Below are 20,509 nucleotides of genomic sequence, written 5' to 3'. Positions count from 1 at the left end.
CAATGCCTCTTCTGGTTTCAGTCTATAAATCAAGCTGGTGTCGCTAAAGCTGACATCAGCATCGATTAAAACTGAGCTCAGTCTAAAACTAGTTGTACAAGTTGAGATGCTTTTGTTTGTTTCTTTGTTTTAACCTCTTATACTGAAGGAGTATTGCAAAATTTGGCTACACAAATTCCTATCTGATGGCTCAAATTATTATCTGAGATTCTGAGATGTGATCATGGCAAGGTATTTGCACCAATACAACATTATCGAAGTAATAGCAAAAGTATTATTTTCTTAATTTTGTATTAGCCTGTTAGCCATAAAGTAGAATAAATTACAAAATTTGATAGAAACTACTAAATATTAAAATTTGAGAAGCAGAAATGTTATTTATGTAGTCCCTGAATGATCAGATTTTATTTTATACAAGTAGCAAACTTGCTTTCTTTGTTTGATTTCTTGCCAACATAGAAATCAGATCACATGTAAATAACATCATTGTGAAGAGTTGCAGCTTAATCTTTTAAATGTATAAATTAATAAAAATAAACCACAATATAATCCAGAAGTACTTTTGATGTATCTGTGCTTTGCACACTGACTTCTTTCAAATGTAATACATTAAAGAGGAAATAGGGGAAGCAAATTAACAAAAACGGAATCTTAAAGTAAAATGAAATGGCAGCAAATATTTTGTACACAATAGCAGGTTTTATGTAAGGACAGAAATAAAAAATGACATACTTAAAACCATATCTTCCCTGTTTACATACCTGCCAGCTTTAGCATTTAGCAGCTTATCAGTAACTTCACAAAGGCTGTAGCGAAGAACATCTTACTTTTTTAAAACATGGAAATGCAAATTAAAAGGTTGTTAAATAAAGACTTGTTTTAGATGAAGACAGAAATAAAAACAGCAATGGTTAAATTAAATGTCCACACTAGCTTTAGCATTTAGCAACTTAACAGCAACTTCACACAAGGAGTAATAATTGACGGACCCACACTGAGCCACCGTTTTTAACCCAAAGATCAAACACACTTGGGTCATGAAGCAGGAAGTCCACTTCAGACTTTTTGGTCTTAAATACGTTTCAGATGGTAGGGTATGATTTTAACAGACTTTTCAAGCCTTAAAACCATCTAATGTAACTGAATCAAGACAATTAAATGTGACAAATGAGCAATAAAATAAAAAAGGATTTTTTTTCACAGGCATGTTAATTTAGATTCAATTAATACATTTTGTAAAGTAAAGAAGCAACAAGGTCTCAGAAGTTTTAAAAAATTGCATGAACATTTTTTTTGTAAATATCAATATGTGAAAAGCTCAGCCCTCTGCTTGACTTAAATACAGTTTGTGGCAAATCTGCTGATTATTTTTTTGATTAACTGAGAAATAATTGGATGGCAAAAGGTGATTAATACGAGAATTCTGGGTAGAATATATTTACAGGCAACGGTTTTTTTTATCTTAAATGAAAACTGTATATATTTTTGTACAGTTTTGGCTTAAATACTCCTCTTAATATGTTGTCCTTTCAGCAAATTACATTTTTTAGAGTCTCTATACTCCAGTTAATAACTAGTTGCTTGCTAAGCTAGTTGATGATTATTTAAATTATTGATTGACCACAATTAATTATCATTGAATAATGTCACCTTGACATTTTTAAAAGAATATTGATTATCCGATTAATAATTTGTAAAATTTGCTACGTAAGCAATAAAATATAAAAAAAATTGATTGTTTTACTCTAAACATACTGCATGCATCTCAAAACGAACATCTTTTGTTTGAATTGACCGACAGACTTGAGACTAGGGGTCACAAGCACATATAAGCCACAGATCGGCAGAGACACCACAGATGTTCTGGAGGTAAATGTTGTGAAGTTTTACCAGAGATTTTTTTTTTACTCCCCTAAACAAACCTATCTCCAGTCCATGTGGTGCAGGGAAGCTTATGGTAACAGTTGTCTAACCTCTAACCACATGAGTACCACTGGGCTTGACATTTCATGCTAGCTTCACATGAATGGACTGATTGTTCTGCCAGCCGTGGCTCCATCTTCCACACTATACATCTGTCGTCTGGTGACCTTACAGGTTCAAATCCTTCCACGGACCAGCAGCGGCAGCAGCAGCACGCCTCCTGGAAGGATACTCCAGAGGACTCGTCATTTCCCACCCTCTCCCTCGCTCTCTTGGGGTCTCTGAATCCCAGTAAAGCAGTGTGCGTCTCTGCTAGCCAAAGGGGAGGGAATCTGGCTGTTTTTCTTGCTTTTCTTTCCTTGCTTTCTGCAGCTCTGCTTCGATTTCTGTGATTTTTCATATGCAGGCAAGCTCCAACATCCTCCCCTCATGCTCCATTCATGCTGCTCCACTTCTCCTGACAGATCCGAGGGGCTGGAAATAACCTTCACATGGCCAGCGTTAACCCAGCTCTCTCTCTCTCTCACGCTCACACCGATTCATCCACACAGATGCATGCCAGAGCAGGAATGACAAGACAGCGCCACTCACCACTCCATGGACCAGGAACTCAAACAGTTTGCTCTTGGTGGCTTTCCTGGCTCCCCCCGCCGTCTCCTCCGTAGCCATTTGCTCAGTCCCCTCCGCTTCACCCTGCTACGTCTCCCCTCTCCTTCTTTTGTCTTTCCCTCTCCCTTCTCCCAGCCTCCTGTTCCCCTCCCCTGCTCCACTTTCCTTCTCTTTGTGCTCTCCTTTTCAGCACTGCCTGTCCCTGACTCTCCTTCTCGCTCGCTCGCTCTCCCTCTCTCTCCTATCTTCTGAACGTGTCTAGCTCACTTTTTTTTTAGTTGGAGCCGGGCACGTCGCTCGCTTGGAGGTGGAGTATGGTAGATGAGGAGGTGGGGGGGATTCAGAAGCCATACGGGGGTCTGGCAAGGGGGTTTCAGCCAGCCCACCCCTTCCTCTTTTCTCCCCGGCGCAGTTGTTGCATTCCAATGGTAGATAAGGGCATGCGTTTGGACGGGGTTTGTATGGGGGTAGAGGGGTGGGCGATTGGGATTAGAGCCAGTGTTGCCAGATTGGGTTGGTTTCCACCCAAATGGGTTGGGGAAAAAAAAAAAAAACAGCTGTTAAAATTTGGGCTACTCTTGACAAATTTTGGCAGGTTTTTAGAAAGTGTTCCTTTGAAATAGTTGTCACTGTGTGGCAGGAAACCGCAAAAACCTTTAATAAAATGCCGTTATTGCACTAATCATATTAGTTTATTTTTATTTTTAAATGTCTAGAATCTGCCAAATTTGACATTTGATTAATTAGGGCTGGGCAATAAATCAATAACAATGTATATCACGATAGATGCACTTCCGGGAGCTTTGTAGCCGATAGCTGTAGCTTGTAGGTGTCCATAACTGCCATGAACGTTGCTATGACAACAATAAGCAAGCCACAAAATTAGAACTAGCTCTCGCCTGATTTCCATACTTAAAAACAATATAAGAATATTACAACTAATACTCGATCACAATTTCTGAGTACTCTACCCACCAATATCAGTGATATTTACTGTAGTAGTACTACTACTTACTGCCAAACTAGCAACATTAGCTTAGCTAATGTATTTTTTTTCAGCAAGCTAACATGGACATGTAGCCTACGTGTATGCTGCTACATGTACTTACTCTGCCGGTCACCAGAACCTTGTTATTGACGTGAAGAGTTCGTACGTCCTTTACAAAGCCGATTTTATGCGTCCAAAGATTTCAGGCCGCGAAGTTCCTCCAAGGTGTATGCGGTCTTCATGAACTGCGTCATAATATGAGATCGCATTTAGCTTGTCCACGTCGTCTGACATGTCTGCTTTATCTGTCTCTTATGGGTTGGTCTCGACAGCAGTGATTTTGTTGATGTATCTTTCTCTTGCACATTGGTCAAGAGTGTCAATATACTTTCTTTTTGTTGGTCTTCAAGCCACCCTTCATCTATGCTTTGCTCTGCGCTTGTTAACCAAGATGGCGGCTCAATTTCGCTGAACTACGATCCAGAACCGCACAGAATTCTGGGTGATGTAGGCAGAGGAAATACTTTAGCCACTCAGCCTCTCACAACCAGCTAAGGAAATTGGTGACATCAACTAACTCATTCCCTCTTTATTTACCTAGCAGCTCACTCACTCTTTGGTCACCTAACAACTCACCACGCTTTGGTTACCTAGCAACAACCTGAATAAGTTGCACAGAATCAATTTAAGATTTCGCCAACTGCATAAAAATAAAAACTCTTAGCATGGTGTTAGTCCTCCATCATACAAAAATGAGTGCATTGTGATTTCTTTCTTTTTTCTTTAGTTTTATCTGCTCAAAAAAATAAAAAAAATATGAAACCTAAAACATAAAAAGGGCTTTGAACAGTTAAATAACTGACCATTTCCAAATGTTTTGAATCATCATGTTTGAAAACATGATGTTTTGAATCATGTTTCTATTTTGCTGCCCAAATTTTAAACCATTCAGGGGCCAAACAAAATCATTTCAAGGGTCACAGATGGCCCGCGTGCCACACTTTGGACACTTCTGCTTTAAAAGGACATAGTATATGTGACAAAATCTGACACTATGAACATGAGTTTTATTAGAAGTTGAGATCTGGGCTGGGTTTTTAAGAGTTGGTTGGGTTCTACATTGTGTTTGGGTTGGAAACAGTCAGTCAGATCTGGCAACCCTGATTAGAGCCAGACTCCCCCCACCACCACCACCCGGCAACGGTCAGCACTCATTCTCAAAAAAGGACATTAGGGCTCTTAAAGGGGCCACGCTGCATATAATTAACGCAGAGATGCTGCCTTATATGATGGAGTTATGACATGGAGCGGTGTTTGAGAGCGCTAAAGCCACTTCACAGGAGGAGCTAAAAGGGAACACGTCAAAAGAACCTTCACTTCCTGTGTTTTTCTATTCAGGTTGCAGGGGCAGGTTACAAACATTTCCTCCTCTTGCCTCATTAGGGTTTACCTTTCACCCAGTCAGTCCACAGGCTAAGTTCAAGCTACAAACATCAAGCTTGACCCAGACAGAAAGGTGACTATAAGGTGCTTGTAATTATGCTCAATTTCTTTAAAAAAGTAAGAAAGGAAATGCATATAGAGGCCTAATTCAAGGACAGAAAGGCAAATGTTGTGTTGTCTTCCCGCTAAAATGACACGCAGGTCATTGCTCTGACTAAATCCACTCCACGCTGAAGATCGCGGCCCACTCCATCCCGTCACAGATCAGAGCGCTGAAATATTCATGAGGTTATTTGAATGACAAAGAGTGCACCGTGTCACTGGTTTCACTTCCTTTTCCACTGGTGTGAAGATGGAAACAACAAATCAAAAGAATATGTCCACTCTGAAGCCATTACCTTCCTGCCTGCTTCCATTTTGTATTTAAAACAGGGTTGGGCAACACAAACTTAAAAGTTTTATTATTATATTTTGTGCTACTATAGTAACAGCAATAAAATTGATGATAAAGACTATTTATTATGTTTATTTTTTTTAGGTAACTCAATGGCTGTGACGCCACAAACATAAATGCTGCTCTTGAGAAACACATTTGCAATACGCTTCTTTCAGACATCAGTCACACAAAAAGGTGTGATTTTGTATCACTAAACTGCACACAGTAAGTGTATTTAGTCATATTTTCAAATGTATTGATACTTTCATAGAACAAACAGTGGAGAAAATAGTAAAATAAACAATCCCACCAATATGAACAGGTTTCTAAACATGTCCTTATAAATTTCCATTTATAAAGTAAATTGAAATCTACCTTATATTTCAAATTCAAAAATAATTTATTAATCCCAAAGGGAAATAAAATATGATTTAATATAATACACAAAAAAATAATATTAATATATGTTAATCAATCTATTATAATTTAATATTATATTAATAATTTATATATATTTATTTTATTATATAATATATAAATTAATATAATTCAGATAATTTTTAATTAGTAATATTATTGTATTTAATTAAATACAATATAAATAATACATTTAAAACAATAAATGATTAACGATACAATAAATGACCTCCTCTAACTTAAACTTTAGCATTTTAGTATATATTTCCTTAAGGTTTAGTATTTTCATGGATTCTTCAGATAAATAATGAGATAGAATTTTCTGAGGACTATCAACCCTCCACTATGCATTCTCAATGCAATAGTTTCAACCCATGAAAAGTATGTTTAACACAGGCTAAAAGTTTTTAAAATTTACTTTTAAACTCACAAATAAGCCTCATCGGAACCAAATTTTTGAATATTAGTGGAAAGTTTGGTGGAAGGACAAAATTTGGTAGAATTCAGCCTCGACTGACAGAAAGGTAGCCATATACTTTGCTTTGTTTGATTTTATTTAACGTTTTATGGTATAAAATGAGGTACAGGTCATACTGTATATGGTTCAGATAATTTGGTTCCGATTCCCATTTGGGCCAGTTGACTTCTCATCAACAAAATTAGTGCTAGCTTGGTAGGTGTTATTTATTGAAGTTAAATATCCACATTCGCTGACAGGAAATGACGAAAAAATTATCTAAAGTCATTGGATGTCAAAGCGGGTATGAAGTGATGCATTATTGGTATAAAATGTCCCGACCTGAAAAAGTTGCAAAATCTTGAAGGGGTCAAAGGCCATATAACATTTTTAAGCCTATGTTAACATTCTTATTTCTATTTAATTTGGATTAGGTAACTAAATAAATAGAACCCCTCATTAGGTCTGTCTGAGATTCTCACTGTAAAATGCCAAACTACCATTGTATAAACAAAAATGTTTAATATTATATTGTTTTCATTTAACAGAAAATCAATAATTATTCTTAATATGCTGGAAATATAACACATTAGCTTTTACAGTAATAATGTGAAAAAGTGTTTTCCTCATTTCTTATTTCTTTGTTTATTGCTTTTTTTTTCCACACTAGAATGTTTCGGATCACCCACCGAATTTTTATGTACGACAAAGAGAGTCGATGCAAAATGCCGTTTTCAGATGATGATTTAATTTATTATGGAAATAAAATCCAAACTAATCAGGCCTCATGTGAGAAAATTTTTGCCCTCTGAACTTGCTGTGTTGCATTTAGTAACAGCAACTCCCCAAAATATTTTTTGATAACCTGGTAAATCACTCTCAAGTAATGTTTCTTTGCAAATTATTTAAATTCAGATGCATAAATGGGTTTTCTAACACAAAGCTACAGAGTTTGACTAAAACCTTTGTTGTTTTTTTAAGGGAGTTGGCCATTTTGCCAAGTCACTCTTATTATTCAGGAACTCTGATTTTAACTTTGACAACTGAGATCTGCTGTGTTTTGGAGTCACTGAGGCGATCTTTCAGTAATTTTAATTGGTCAGCCACTCCTGGGAAGGTTCACCAAAGTTTCATGCTTTCTCTGTTTGTGAAAAATGGCTCTTGCTGTGGTTCACTGGCCTCCCAAAGCCTTACAAACGCTTCTTAACCCTTTACAAACTAATAGATGTCAATATATTTTCATATTTTCTTGAATTTCTTTGAACTGGAAGCATGATGCGAGATCTCTCAGCCTTCTTAATATTGTCAGATAGGTTTTATTTAAGTGATTTATTGTTTCTTATGGTCTGACAGTCATCAGGTCTGGGTACAGGTCATAAAACCGGAAAAAAATGGCGTAAATGACAGTTGGACCATGATTTAATGCAGTGTGTGGTGCAGAAAATTAGGTTGAATATTCAGCTGTTAAAGCAGGTTTTAAAGTTTTCACAAATTCAGCTCAAAACATCTCCAAATTTCATTCCGAAACAAAATGATCAACAATGAAGCAAATATAGGAACACTAATCCATACCAACTTACTTTGTTGTGGAGAATTATTTTTTTCTAAAATGCATTTTCATGCATTTCTTGTTAATAGTTACAGTAATTCAGCGTATGTGAATTCTTAATTCTACTTTTGCTGTCTTTAAACAAAGACTAAGTTGGCTAGAGAAAACCTCTGTACAAAACAACGGTTGGTTTGTTTCTGTCATCTAACATTGTGTACTATGCAGGCCTTAGTAAAATAAACTTTAACTGAGTTGAACAGAAATACAGAGGCAACAGCACCTGAATTTCTTGGAAAATTACAATCAACTTTTAATCATCATTTCCCACAAAAAGAAAAAAAAGTGGTGCATCATCTTTAAAAAGGGTAGATTGTTTTATTTTTAATTATAAAAACAGCATTACTGTAATGTTTGATTCAAAAATAGTCATCAAATGTAACAAAAGTTAATAATTTCACATTTAACCCATTAAATTTACTTTAAACCTCCAAATCTTAGAATCAGTTTATCGATTTTCAAATTCTTTGTAGTTTTAATTTGCTTGGTGGCGACACCTGCTGTCCACTTGTGAGTACTGCAGCCACCAGTAATTCATTTTAGGACATTCCGTAACCTTCACTGATTTCTATTTTTAACAAACGTTTTATTGTCTATGCTTGTGACAGTATTATAAAAATAGGTCCTGTGTGACGTCAGTCTACATTTTTATTCACACAAAAACACAATCAAGCAAGGTGCGAGTTACAGTTTCCTACAAGGTCAAAAGGCAGGAATAGGGCCTGCTTTTCTCCAGCTATGGGCGTCGACTGATAACAAAGAGATCCAGCAGCACAGGCAATGCATAAAGCTAACATAAACCCCCCTGCTGGGCCCCCGACGTCTCCCTCACCAAATCCAGTCAGCCTTACTAAATGGTGATGTCCCAGTGAAGCAGACAGGGAAGCAGAGGGGGCTTGCAAGGGGTAAAGGAGATGCGGAGGTTATTATTAATGACCAGCAGGGGGAGCAAAACAGACAGGCTGGGAAGTGATGTGCAGCCTCAGAAAGGAGAACTTATTATAATATTCATATTGCTATTTACTGTGAATATAAGCTTGTTTTCATTATAAATTTATATCTGAAAAGAAATGCTAAAATAAATAAATAACTTTTGTTTTGAAGCTTAATTCTTCACTTCCTTTTTTGGCCGCTGGGTGGAGCCAAAGAGTCCAACGCAGGCCTTTCAAATGTCGGTTTTCAAAACTCTCCCAAACCACCATTTCCCTCCAGTTTCACAACAAAGGTACATATTTATCCAAATTCAAGATGGCTTCATGTCTCCATGCAACACGAAGCTTCAAAAGGACAAAAAGTCAGGGATGTTAAGAAAAACAGTTACATCCACAGAGGAGAAAGAGCAGAGATTAATCATCAGCTGCCACTTTTGTTTGTTTGATAACCAAAAAAATATTAAACACAATAAATAAAAAATAAACTGCAAAGAACAGACTATTAATATTTGTTCAAATTAATATAGCTTTAAATCTAATGAGAAAATATTTTCTTATCTTACTTTTTCACTAACTTGATAGCTTGAACATTAAATGTGAAATTATTGTGGCTAAAATTAATCATCATTAGCTGCTGAATATCAGCCAAATAGTTGCAACTGGACAAAAACATAAAATAAAAGAAAAACATTGGACCCTCAGTTTTTGATAAGGGTTGGGAATCACAGGTATAAGCATCCAGCCAGAAGTAGCATGAAAAGCATATTTAAGACTTCGAATGGACTAGTCAAAGTCTAGACCTAAATCTAATGTTGCAAGATTTGAAAAGTGACTTCCATTGATGCTCTATTCCTGACATGTGGGTGGGAATGGGAGAGGCCACACTTTATTAGGACTGAAATTATTAATCACAATTAATCGTAATTAATCGATTATTGAAATAATTGTCAACTAATTTCGTAATTGATTAATTGCTAACTGGAGTATACAGACTCAAAAAAGGCAATTTGCTTACAAAAACACAAAATCTCCTATTAAGCACCTTTTACTTTTCAATTATTTCTAGGTTAATATAAATATTAATTAACCTACAAATGATCAAGCGTACATTACAGAAATGCTATAATATTGCATTTTGAGCAATAAAATGTTTATTTTCTTATTTAAAAAATGAATTGCATTTGCATTTTTTGAATGTGTTTCTAGTATTATATAATAAGGTATTAGTGGTTTAAATGAAAAATCTGCTAAATGTGCAATTTTTTTTTATCCAATTACTCAATCAGTCAAAAGTCAGTTAAAAAGTAACAAATAATTGCAAACATCTGCCACAAATTGTTGCTTTTTCAGACTTTTACATTTGTAAACCAACACTATTTGGCCAAAAATGACGTGCATGATTAAAATTAAGGACAAAAAAAACTATGAATTGAAGGATTCATACAGCAACAACTGGAAATGACAAACCCTCTGCTTCAATGTGTTTGAGAGAAAACTGCAGAGATTTTACCAATTACGCAGAGGGGAGAAGCAGAAAGAGAGGAGTCAAATTTTATATGAGTGCTGAGGGATAACTTGCAGTTCCCAGTGGCAACGTTTACATACCAGAGACTGTGAACCTGCCCTTGTCAACATTATTGTCACAGACAGATGGGGTGCACTAGGGGGAATGTGGACTGTACAGAGGGCATGGAGAAAATCTGATTCGCTCCCACTGCTGGGCCCCTCGCTTCTCTTTCTTCAGTTTAATAGCTGCAGACAAAACTCAGCTCAAGCTGCTTAAAGGCCAGAGTTCTCGGCGAGCTACTCAATGGCCGACGGCTGCCTTCAAAGGGACTCCACAAAAGCGAGACCTGCGCCTTCGCTGAGGGGGGGATTAAAGGAGGGAAGAAGTACATTTCAGTGCTGATTTCTCACAGCGAGCGAGGCATGTGCAGCGAAGAAGAACCTGCAGAGAAAGAGAGAAAAGTCTCCCATGACAACTGGAAATAAAGGGGGCATCTGCTGATGTTTTGCGCTCAAAGTGATTTGGAACGTTTAACTGTGGGGAAATAGATGAAAAGCAGCCGTGTTCCTCCTGGATGGTTGTGCTGTGCTGGCAAGGTTCTTTTAAGCCACAAATAAGAGTTTCAGGGACAAAGCATCCAGCGCCTATAAAAAGGAACCACTGCAAGAGCAGATGGAAAGATGGGGTAACAGTAAAACAGCCACGTCCCCCCCCCCACCCCAGAACCCACCCCACCCACGAGCGGCAAACAGCACACTGGGACGAGCCCGCAGCACTACCTGCCTCCAGGCATTTCCTGTTTGCTGTAACCATGGCAGCGGGATAATCCGCTCAGCATTCAGAGCCAGCAGCCAATGGTGCGAGAGCAACACCGACTTTAGTGATTTGAGAAGTGGAGCAGCAGCTGGCGGACTGAGACCAGGCTGATTTCAGAGCAAAAACTGTGAAACTGGAAATTAAATACGCTTAGGAGAGAAAAAAGACTGGATGAAAATCCTGCAGGATGCTCTTCACAAGAGATTATTGAAATTCAAGCTTCTTTCTTCAATCGTTCTCATGAGTTAGCTCAACACAAAAAAGGATGCTGCTTAATCATGACCTTTTACGCTTCTTGAACAAGTTAGGATAGGTTTATGGGCTACATAAAATATGTTCGTTACATTTTTTTTTGTACAAATTCATTCTTAGATAATGAGATTTGGCCATTTTGAGTTTCTTTCAGAATGAGCTGTTTTAGGGCCTCTTGTCACTTTAACATTAAAAAAACCATAAAATCTCACCACGTATTTTTGTCTTCTTTCTAGTAAAATACCGTAATACAGTTGAAATAAGATAAAACTAACTCATAAGTAACTTTTCAGCAAAATATAGGATCTTGTTTAAGTCAATAATTCCTTAATGTTGATTTTAAAAAAGTACTACTTCCATAGACAGATTACTTCACTTCTAATATTGGAAAGATGTGTTGTTATAAGTAACATTATCTGTCAACCAAAATAGTATTAACTTAAAACAAGCTCATGTATCTTGCTGAAAAGTTATTCATACTTCAGCTTTGTCATATTTCAACTGTAGTAAGATATTTGCCTTAATAGTCTAAAATACCTTGATAAGATTTTGTGTTTTTGCAGTGAAATCCCAATAAACTGCTGCTGGCCAAGACCACCCAACTCAACATTTACCCTCGCACGTGAAAGTTGCTGCAAACAGATGTGCAATTATACAACCGTACATTTTTGAAAAGCAGAAAGAGAGCCTCCTACACAGCCAACTAGAATGCAGCAAGTAGATTCTGAATGAAAGTCAACGACAAAACGCTTGTCTCTTCCAGCAGCCATTGTGCAGCATTAAAACCAGCTGACGAAGCAATCAAGCAATCAAGTTTATTTGTATAGCGCATTTCAGCAACAAGTTAAAATCACCAATGAACCACAAATATGTTGGTCTACATTCCACTTGTTATGGTTCCAAAGCAACTCTAAAACGGAGGAACTCGGTGTTTCAGCTGTTTCACAGTTTTCTGGAAGTTTGTGGTGAACAGAAGCTGAATGCTGCAGAACCAGAAGATCTGAGAAATCTGGAAGGTTAACGCAACAATAACACCAACAACAGCTCTTTAATATATTTTGGTGCCAAGCCGTTCAGCGATTTATAAACCAACAACAGTTTTTCACTACAGGGAGCCATGTAAAGACTTTAAAACTGGAGTGATGTGCTCTATCTTCCCGGTTTTAGTGAAAATGTGAGCAGCAGCGTTTTGGATCAACTGCAACTGTCTTGTATTTTTTAGGCAGACCAGATGTACTGGAGTTCTGCTTGGGTTGCTAGGTAACGGGCTGGGCTTTGCCTGGGTTGCTAGGTAACGGGCTGGGCTTTCCCTGGGTTGCTAGGTAACGGGCTGGGCTTTGCCTGGGTTGCTAGGTAAAGGGAGAGCCTATTACATTTGGAAGGTTCTTATGGAAGTGGCTCAAATATGGTCTTTCAGCAAAAAAGTCACAAATGGACAAAAGAAGATCCAATTTGGGTCACATTCGAATGCTGTGTGAACCTAACCTCAAATGAATATAAGCAACACTCAAATATTTGAAAATTATTTTACCATGACAACAGCAAGGTTTAAGTGTATACTCCACATCTCCTTGGATTCAGGTGGATCGGGTTAGTTAAGAAAACATTTTGGGTCAGTTATTTCCATAAACAGTGCTGATTTGTTTACCTTTCGTCATTCTGGGATACATCTTTTAGGGAAAAACAAAACCTTAAACACCGAACAGGGATCACGCATCAATTCATAACCACTGAAAACAACCAAATTATGCCATTTAGACAATAATTAACTGCTCATATTGTCAGATTGTATGCTAAAGATGCCAAATTTCAATGTAAATGTGAATGTTTGCTACTTTCATACAACAATAAAATGAATGCTAAATGGTTCCAGTCAAGTAACAGTTTGAATGTTGGCATTTTTCACTCCTTTAACGTGCTTTTTACTAATTAAATCCAATTCAAAAATATTTATTAATCCCAGAGAGGAAATTAAATATTATTTCCGCTTTTCTAATCTTTGTCAGCTGCTCCCTGTTGCAAACCACACTGTTGCTATGGTTACGCATCATAACAAAATAGCTAAAATATGAATAATATTGCAACAACAAAAAAAATGAATATAAATCTGTCCAACTACACAACATCCAACAAAGAAGGAACAGTTGTCCTCCAAAAAGGCAGTTACCAATTATACAATCTTTTGACATTGCAGATTAACTGCCCACATCGATTCTTCTTTAAATAAAATTTTCACATTTCACCATAATTTTTCTTAGCAAAACCAGACAGAAGTATAAGAGCAACATGCACGATCATCAGAGGCAGTTTAAAGTGTTCAGTATTGAACCGTTTCCCTTTAAAATAGGTCAGCCAGCTGCTCTGAACTGTGAGACCATTACAGGCCAGACATTTTGCTTCAGAGTCGAGTGGGCAATCTCATTATCTGGTTTATAAATGGAAGCAAGGTTTAAAAAGATAAAAATGGTTCTATATAAAAGACAGGAAAAAGGCCAGAGCCAGGACACTGCAAAGCTTTAGGTAAGATAACGGTGATCAAAACACGGAAATCATCTGCTCCTGAAACTGGAGACTCTGAATTTAGGTCAGGAAATTCTCGATTTAGAACCGTAAAAATACATTTATAGAGGTAATGAAGTGGGAGAATAAAAAAAAAAACAAAAAAACTGGTAAAATGTTCAAAAAGTTTATAGGAATCAAAATATTCAAACCTCAAAACAACATTTCCAGATTGCTGACAGCAGCAATGATTTAATTTTTTAATTCACTGGCCTTTTACGTGACGTCTGGATGTTTGTTTAGGATGGAAGGAAAACCTCATCTCCAGTTGTAGCTCTTTTAGCCTGTAACGTTTTGCTACATGGGCCAAAATTATCAACTCAAAAGCACTTTCAGGAAAAAAAAAACAAGCAACAATAAACTAACAGTATTGTTTTTGTAGGAACAGGGTGACTTAATCATCATAAATCCTAAAATTTTAAACAGTTTTTCACGTTTTCCTAATTATTTTATTTTATAAAAACAGGTCTCCATCTCTATCAATCACCTGTGAACATCCACCATGGTTGCCATGTGGATGTTGGGTGGGCTGATGTGCATTGTTAGCTTTCCGCCACACCTAGCTTTTTGCATATAGGTCAAAAAGGTCGATCTTGATCTCATGGGTTGTGGCAAAGCGTAAAAGGAACTTCTTATGGCTTTCTTTGAACAATAGCTTTCTTCCTGTCACTCATTCATAGAGGCGAAATCAGTGGAGTGCCAACAGTTGAGCTTTATTGAAGGTAGCAGGTTGCACTGGATTTTATTTACAGGTATCAGACTGAAGGAGATTAGTTAATTCTGAAGATTATTCAAATTAATCATGATTAATCAGTTATTTTATTGATTAATCAATCACTGGAATAGACTCTAAAAAAGGCTACTTGCCAAAAGAAAAACATATGTAGAACAGTAATTAAGGGAAAACTGGACAAAAAATAAATACATTTTGTATTTAAGATGAAAACATAAAACCTTAGTCTGTAGTTTTAGCTTCATCTGGTTCAAATTCTCGTATGAATCACCTTTTGCTATTTGATTATTAATCAATTAATAAAAAATAAATAAACAAACAGATAATTCCAAGTCTGTATTAATAAGTCAAGCATAAATATTCTTTTTAGATGCAGATTTATTCTTTGCTACAAATGATCAAGCACACACTAAATGAATCCTATATTATCGCACTTTAGGCAATGTTTATTTTCTTATTTAAGAAAGAATTATTATTTGTTTAATGTATTTCTAATACTGACTTTAAAAAAATCTGCAGAATGTGACTATTTTTTATCCGACTAAACGACTAATCGCCAGTATAATCAATAAATTAATCAAATATTACGGAAATCGTTAGTTGCAGCAGTTAATACAAATGTGCACAAAACTGAGCCACTAAATGTTTAACTTTCTAACCCAAATTTTCCATAAAATTAGTCTCAAAATAAGTTAAAAAAACAACAACGCAGGAGACCCTGATGGGGATCCCAAGCTGAATTTCAAACATGGCTGAACAAAGTGACTGGTGTGTGTGTGTGTGTGTGTGGTTTTCCTAAAAAAGGCAGGTCAGGCGTTCAGCAAACTGTAAAAGGAGCTGATTCTCTGATCCTTTATCAGACATCGGAAGCTGTGATGGCACATTGCATACTAATGAGAATGGACTGTTCTCCTTTCTTTATACTGAGGGCGATATCTGTGCCAGCAGCTGGGTTAGGGAAGACTGCAGCTTGAAACGAAGCTATTTTAGTCCCGTTTCCTTTTTTTTTCCACAGAAGCAGCCCGAACAATGACCAAACACTTCTTCTACGCCACAAACCTTAAAACAGAAAAGCATCTTCCAGACTCTGACTCTTCATGAGAGGAATATTCTTCTTAGAAAGAGAAGATGAAGCAGAAAAGATGGAAATTTTAAATATGCTTCATGGAAAAGTCTGTGATGGAATCGCAACTGAATGAAAAATCCACATCACCTGGAGTTTTCTGACATTACTATGATTATAAAATATTATAGATATTCTGTTCGATTTCTCAATAAGACAACGACTGGAAAGTTGATTTGTTTTGGTAATTTAATTAGTAAGAAATGCAAATATGAAGCCATTTTTCAAATTAACCATACAGAAAACAACAAAACCAAAAAGAAACTTATTCTAAAATTGATTCAATGTTTATTTATGTTGTGATGAAGCAACAGTTAATAATCTTGGAAGCAGGTTATATATATTTAGCATAGAAATAATGCAGTTTCCACACACTTTTGAGCTCAAAAAACAGCCACAAATACCAAAATATGCTAAAAAATATACCAATAATTTCTAGATTAACTGTTTTGTAACACCATAGTTGGAGTTATTAACAAAGACTAACAGCTGAAACATATAAACTGCTAGCTTCTGCAGTAGTGCTAACACGTTTTCCAATGCTATGCTAATGCTTAGCAAAGCTACCTGAATATAGGAAAAAGCTTGTTAACACAATTGAGGAAAATATGCTAAGCTGCTTTAGCTACATAGGTTAGCTAGTAATAACAACCATGGCTGCTGGTATCCACACAACTGTTTGTTAGCCGCTAGCCTGAGTTAGCAACAATATGTTTAGCTAGGTTTAGAAGGAGATGTAGCTTAGATGAATATTTTGTTGCTTCAGGTCAAAAGGCAGGATGAGAAACACAACTGATAAATAAAGATTGTTTGACAATAATACTAATACTATTAATAACAATAGCACTATCAACAACTTTTATGAATTAGTAGTATTCCTTAAACTTTGTATGTACAGATTAGCTTAGCCAGATTTGTAGTATAAATCAATACATTTTTTATGTAAACAACAAGCACAGATGTTTATCTTTTTCTAAGCCTACTTTATAAAACTCAGGAGCTCAGAAGAAACAGAATATGTTCAGTTGGATCTTATGGGAATGAGCTGGAGCTGCTGCTGCTGCTGACTACTGCTTTAACATAAAAATGAAATTTTCCTTTGACTCAGCAGAAGTAGATCTAGTTTCAGCCATACACCCCAAATTCCTCTCTCCTGCTGCTGCGTGCGGCACAGCCTGCCAGCACATTAACTGTAAAAATAAAACTTTTTTTTCTGCACTTATGCAACAAACTAAAAGTCATGTTTTCCTCGTTATTATCAGAGGTGAGTAGTAACTATTTACACTTAGTTGAGTAACTTTTTAGGGAAAAATAGATTTATAGACCTTTTAATCGATTAATAATTTTATTAAGTGTCACTACTCTTATTTGAGTAACATTTCTGGATACTTTATCAAACACATGTAACTTTACTACAGTTTATTAAAGTGTGAGTTCTTGTTTTTACACAAACTTTCTTGTTTTAGTGTTATTTTCTATCTTCCGGGCCTGTTTGCCATTTGGAGGTCAAGTGAATTAAACACCAGACACTATCCATGGAAGTTTGTTATGCTTTTCCAGCAATACCTACTCTAATTTAATTAGTTTTATGAGTTTTATTTAAAAATAGTTTTTGGAAAACTGCTTCTTCTGCTTGAAATGTGTTATTTTGTAATCTTATTATTTAATTTGTATTGCTTTAGTCTTTAAAATATCAGTATTTGCAGGTAACTTTATATATTTCTCTGTCAGATGACCAGGGCCGGATTTACAACTGTGTGGGCCTTTGGGCTGGAGTTTTGGTTCCCACTCCAAAATGCAAATTAAAATACATTAATAAGTAGTTTTATACATAAATTTATGGATGGCAGCAGTAGCCCCATGTTGTTCCAAAATAAATTACTATAATTTTGAGTATTGTTTATATCAGGAGTGGGAAATATGGACTTTTATCACGATATGTTGTAGTACTTTGGTGATAATAAAGTAGATTAATATGTTATTAAAGTATTTTTTAGACACTTAAACTTTCTCCAAATTCTGTACCACCACCAAACGCTCAGAAGTTTGATGATATATAAAACTTAAATAAAAAGTATTTGTACCAGTATTGGTATATTTTGGTACCGGATCAGTACCAAAATATGCCGTAATCCACACCTCTAATCAGTACTTAAAGCTACAGTACGTGACTTTTATAAAATCATGTTTTTTTTTTAACATATTTATTAGAACTGTCACTATTGTCACAACAGTGTAGTTTAAGACAGATAATCTGAAAAACAAGCTTTTTTGCCTTCTCCCAGTGCTCCCAGTACTAACTGCAGAAATACACCACTCTGTCAAAAACAACCAATGAGAGTCAGGAGGAGGTTCTCAGCGCTGTCGATCACTCTCATGTGCATGCTACCCCTTCCTTTCTGCTATGCTGCAGCTTCTGGAATGTAGAGCTTGCTTTGAATACTAAGGCTAGTTACCATAGCCACCGATGACGACGGTGGCTATATTTCTCCCATTTAGTACATTTATCAGCGTGTACACAGTAATGATTGGCAGCACTAAGATCCTCCTCCTAGCTCTATTTGGTTTGTTTCTGGCATTTATTCAGACATTGAGGGAGGAGATTGATTTTTTTCCACAGACTGTCTCAGACTCCACTGTTTGTTTAAAAAAATATATTTAACAAATAATAAAAAAATGATTTTCTTAAAAATAAAAGTTACACACTTAAAGGTGTAGTTTATAAATTTGATTTAAAAAATACATATTTTTAAAACTATTTATTGAAACTATTTATTGAACATAATGACTGTCACAACAGTCATTATGCTGTGACAGTATGCTATAAAGAAGATAACCAGAAAAAATTTGCTTCTCCCAGTGCTAACTAAAAACAACCAATCAGAGCGAGGATCTTAGCGCTGTCAATCACAATTCTAAGTGGTGCTGCTCATCCCTTCTTCCCCTTACTTCTCTACTACGCTGCAGCTAGCATAGCCCGTCATGAAAGCTCAGGCTAGTTAGCATAGCCACCGATAACGACGCCATTAGTACATTTAGCAGCGAGTACCTGAGAGTGATCGATCGTTTCAGATTATTTGTCTCATATTTGTCAACATATAGTGACAGTTTTAACAAATACGTCAAAAAAACTGATTAAAAAATAAAATAAAAGTTACATACTGTAGTTTTAAGTAGCCAATTTACTTTTTAGCTCTACTTTTCACTTTTACCAGTCAAAATATGCTATAGCTACTCTTAAGAGCAATTTCAGGGTACTCTACCCACCTCTGATTACTATAACTAAATTAAGGTGTCAAATTGGGACGTATGTGCAGAAAAAGTGAGAAGATGTGATGGTGTGCCCTCCTCAGGGAGGTGCATCCCGTCTATTACTCCTCAAGTGTCTGTTTCCCACACCAGTCAAGGTTAACAAGCCGCGCTGCTGTCTGCGTCGGCTGCAAAACGGTGAGGGGTGGCGGGGTGGGGGAGCGGAGGTGCAGCCTGCAACTATACACTGTGCTGTGTGATGATGCAGACAGGCAAACACTGAAGCCTCAAAATATCCACATCCCACTCCTTGCTCGGCGTTAACTAAAACGCCGCGTACTAAACCTAAAGGCTAGCCTTGAAATAATCCCAAATTCACCAAACGCAATTTAATCCCGGTACGTTTTCTCCCCTCCACACGCACAATAAATAGCAGCAAGACGGAGAGAAAAAAAAAAAAAAAAAAAAAAACTCCAATGCGCACTATAATCCTGAGCTTAACGTCAGGAAAAAAATGTAACAAGGAATAGTTTTCATGGTGGATGCGGATTTATGAGCAGGCAGAGACTCAGAGCAAAATGTGCTACAAGGTAGCATAAGCATCCATACCTTTCTCTCCATCACTATGCGCTTTTTGGGGAGCGTTTCAACAACAGCAACTGTAGGATGTGTCCGTCTGTTGTGTGGAGCGGGTCTTTAGTCCGGAGCTTCCCACCTCAACTTCCTCTCGGCTTTCAGCACAGCGGCGTCTCTCTCCCTCTCTTTCTCTCTGTCACTCTCTCTACCACTTCCCCATTACTGAGCAGCTAAGCGACTTATTAGCGCTGGCCTGTGGGACGCCGAGCCGGGGATGGAGCCAGAGCCCGGATTGGAGAAGCCTCGGTCGGGAAGGGGGGGTAGAAGGAGCGTAGGGGCGCAGGCGCGGTCCCTGCTGGAGAGGCGATATAATGAAAAATTACCAGAGGAAGGGAGCGTCAACAAATTATCCCCCTCATCATCAGCAGCAGGTTTTATTTAGAGGCGGGTTTGGGGATGTCAACAAAATGGGATACAGTTCGTAAAGTTACACACAAATAATAATAATAATAATAATAATAATAATAATAATAATAATAATAATAATAATAATAATAAAAGAAAAAATACGGGAATATTTTTTGGTTCATTTAGCCATCATCATAAAAAAAATGGAGTCATATTTTCACCATCTTATTCATACATTTATAAATGCCAGAGTATTAAAAATAAATATTTAATTTATTTAAATAATTTATTAAATATTTAAGCTAAATAGGTCCACCTAAAATATTTCCTTTGGTTTTGTTTGGAAATTAAATATTTAATTTGCACATATTTAGCTTCCTAACTAAATATTTAATTTGCAAAATAAATATTTAGGTCCCAACTAAATGTTTAAGTCAGATCTAAATATTTAGCCAATTCAATATTTAGTTATGGA

The 20,509-nt window shown here is 36.5% G+C and overlaps 1 protein-coding gene across 4 annotated transcripts in view; it reads right to left on the bottom strand.

Moving 5' to 3' along the window:
• Positions 1 to 20,305, bottom strand: part of smarcd3b (SWI/SNF related BAF chromatin remodeling complex subunit D3b) — a 51,644-nt gene extending 31,339 nt beyond the window's left edge. For 3 of the 4 annotated variants that reach the window (XM_015007205.2, XM_015007209.2, XM_015007211.2), the window contains exon 1: positions 2,515 to 2,956. In XM_015007205.2, coding sequence (XP_014862691.2) covers positions 2,515 to 2,592 — 78 coding nt within the window. In that variant the 5' untranslated portion in view covers positions 2,593 to 2,956. Of the gene's footprint in view, positions 1 to 2,514; positions 2,957 to 19,659 lie in introns of those variants that run through there. The other variant, XM_088001168.1, reaches the window with a different exon arrangement.
• Positions 20,306 to 20,509: the final 204 nt, after the last annotated feature.

The sequence above is a fragment of the Poecilia mexicana genome, unplaced genomic scaffold, assembly GCF_051168715.1.
Source record: "Poecilia mexicana isolate PSO_F unplaced genomic scaffold, ASM5116871v1 scaffold_20, whole genome shotgun sequence".
NCBI lineage: Eukaryota > Metazoa > Chordata > Actinopteri > Cyprinodontiformes > Poeciliidae > Poecilia > Poecilia mexicana.
Note: the sequence above shows the minus strand (reverse complement) of the source record. Positions and strands in the feature narration are given on the sequence as shown.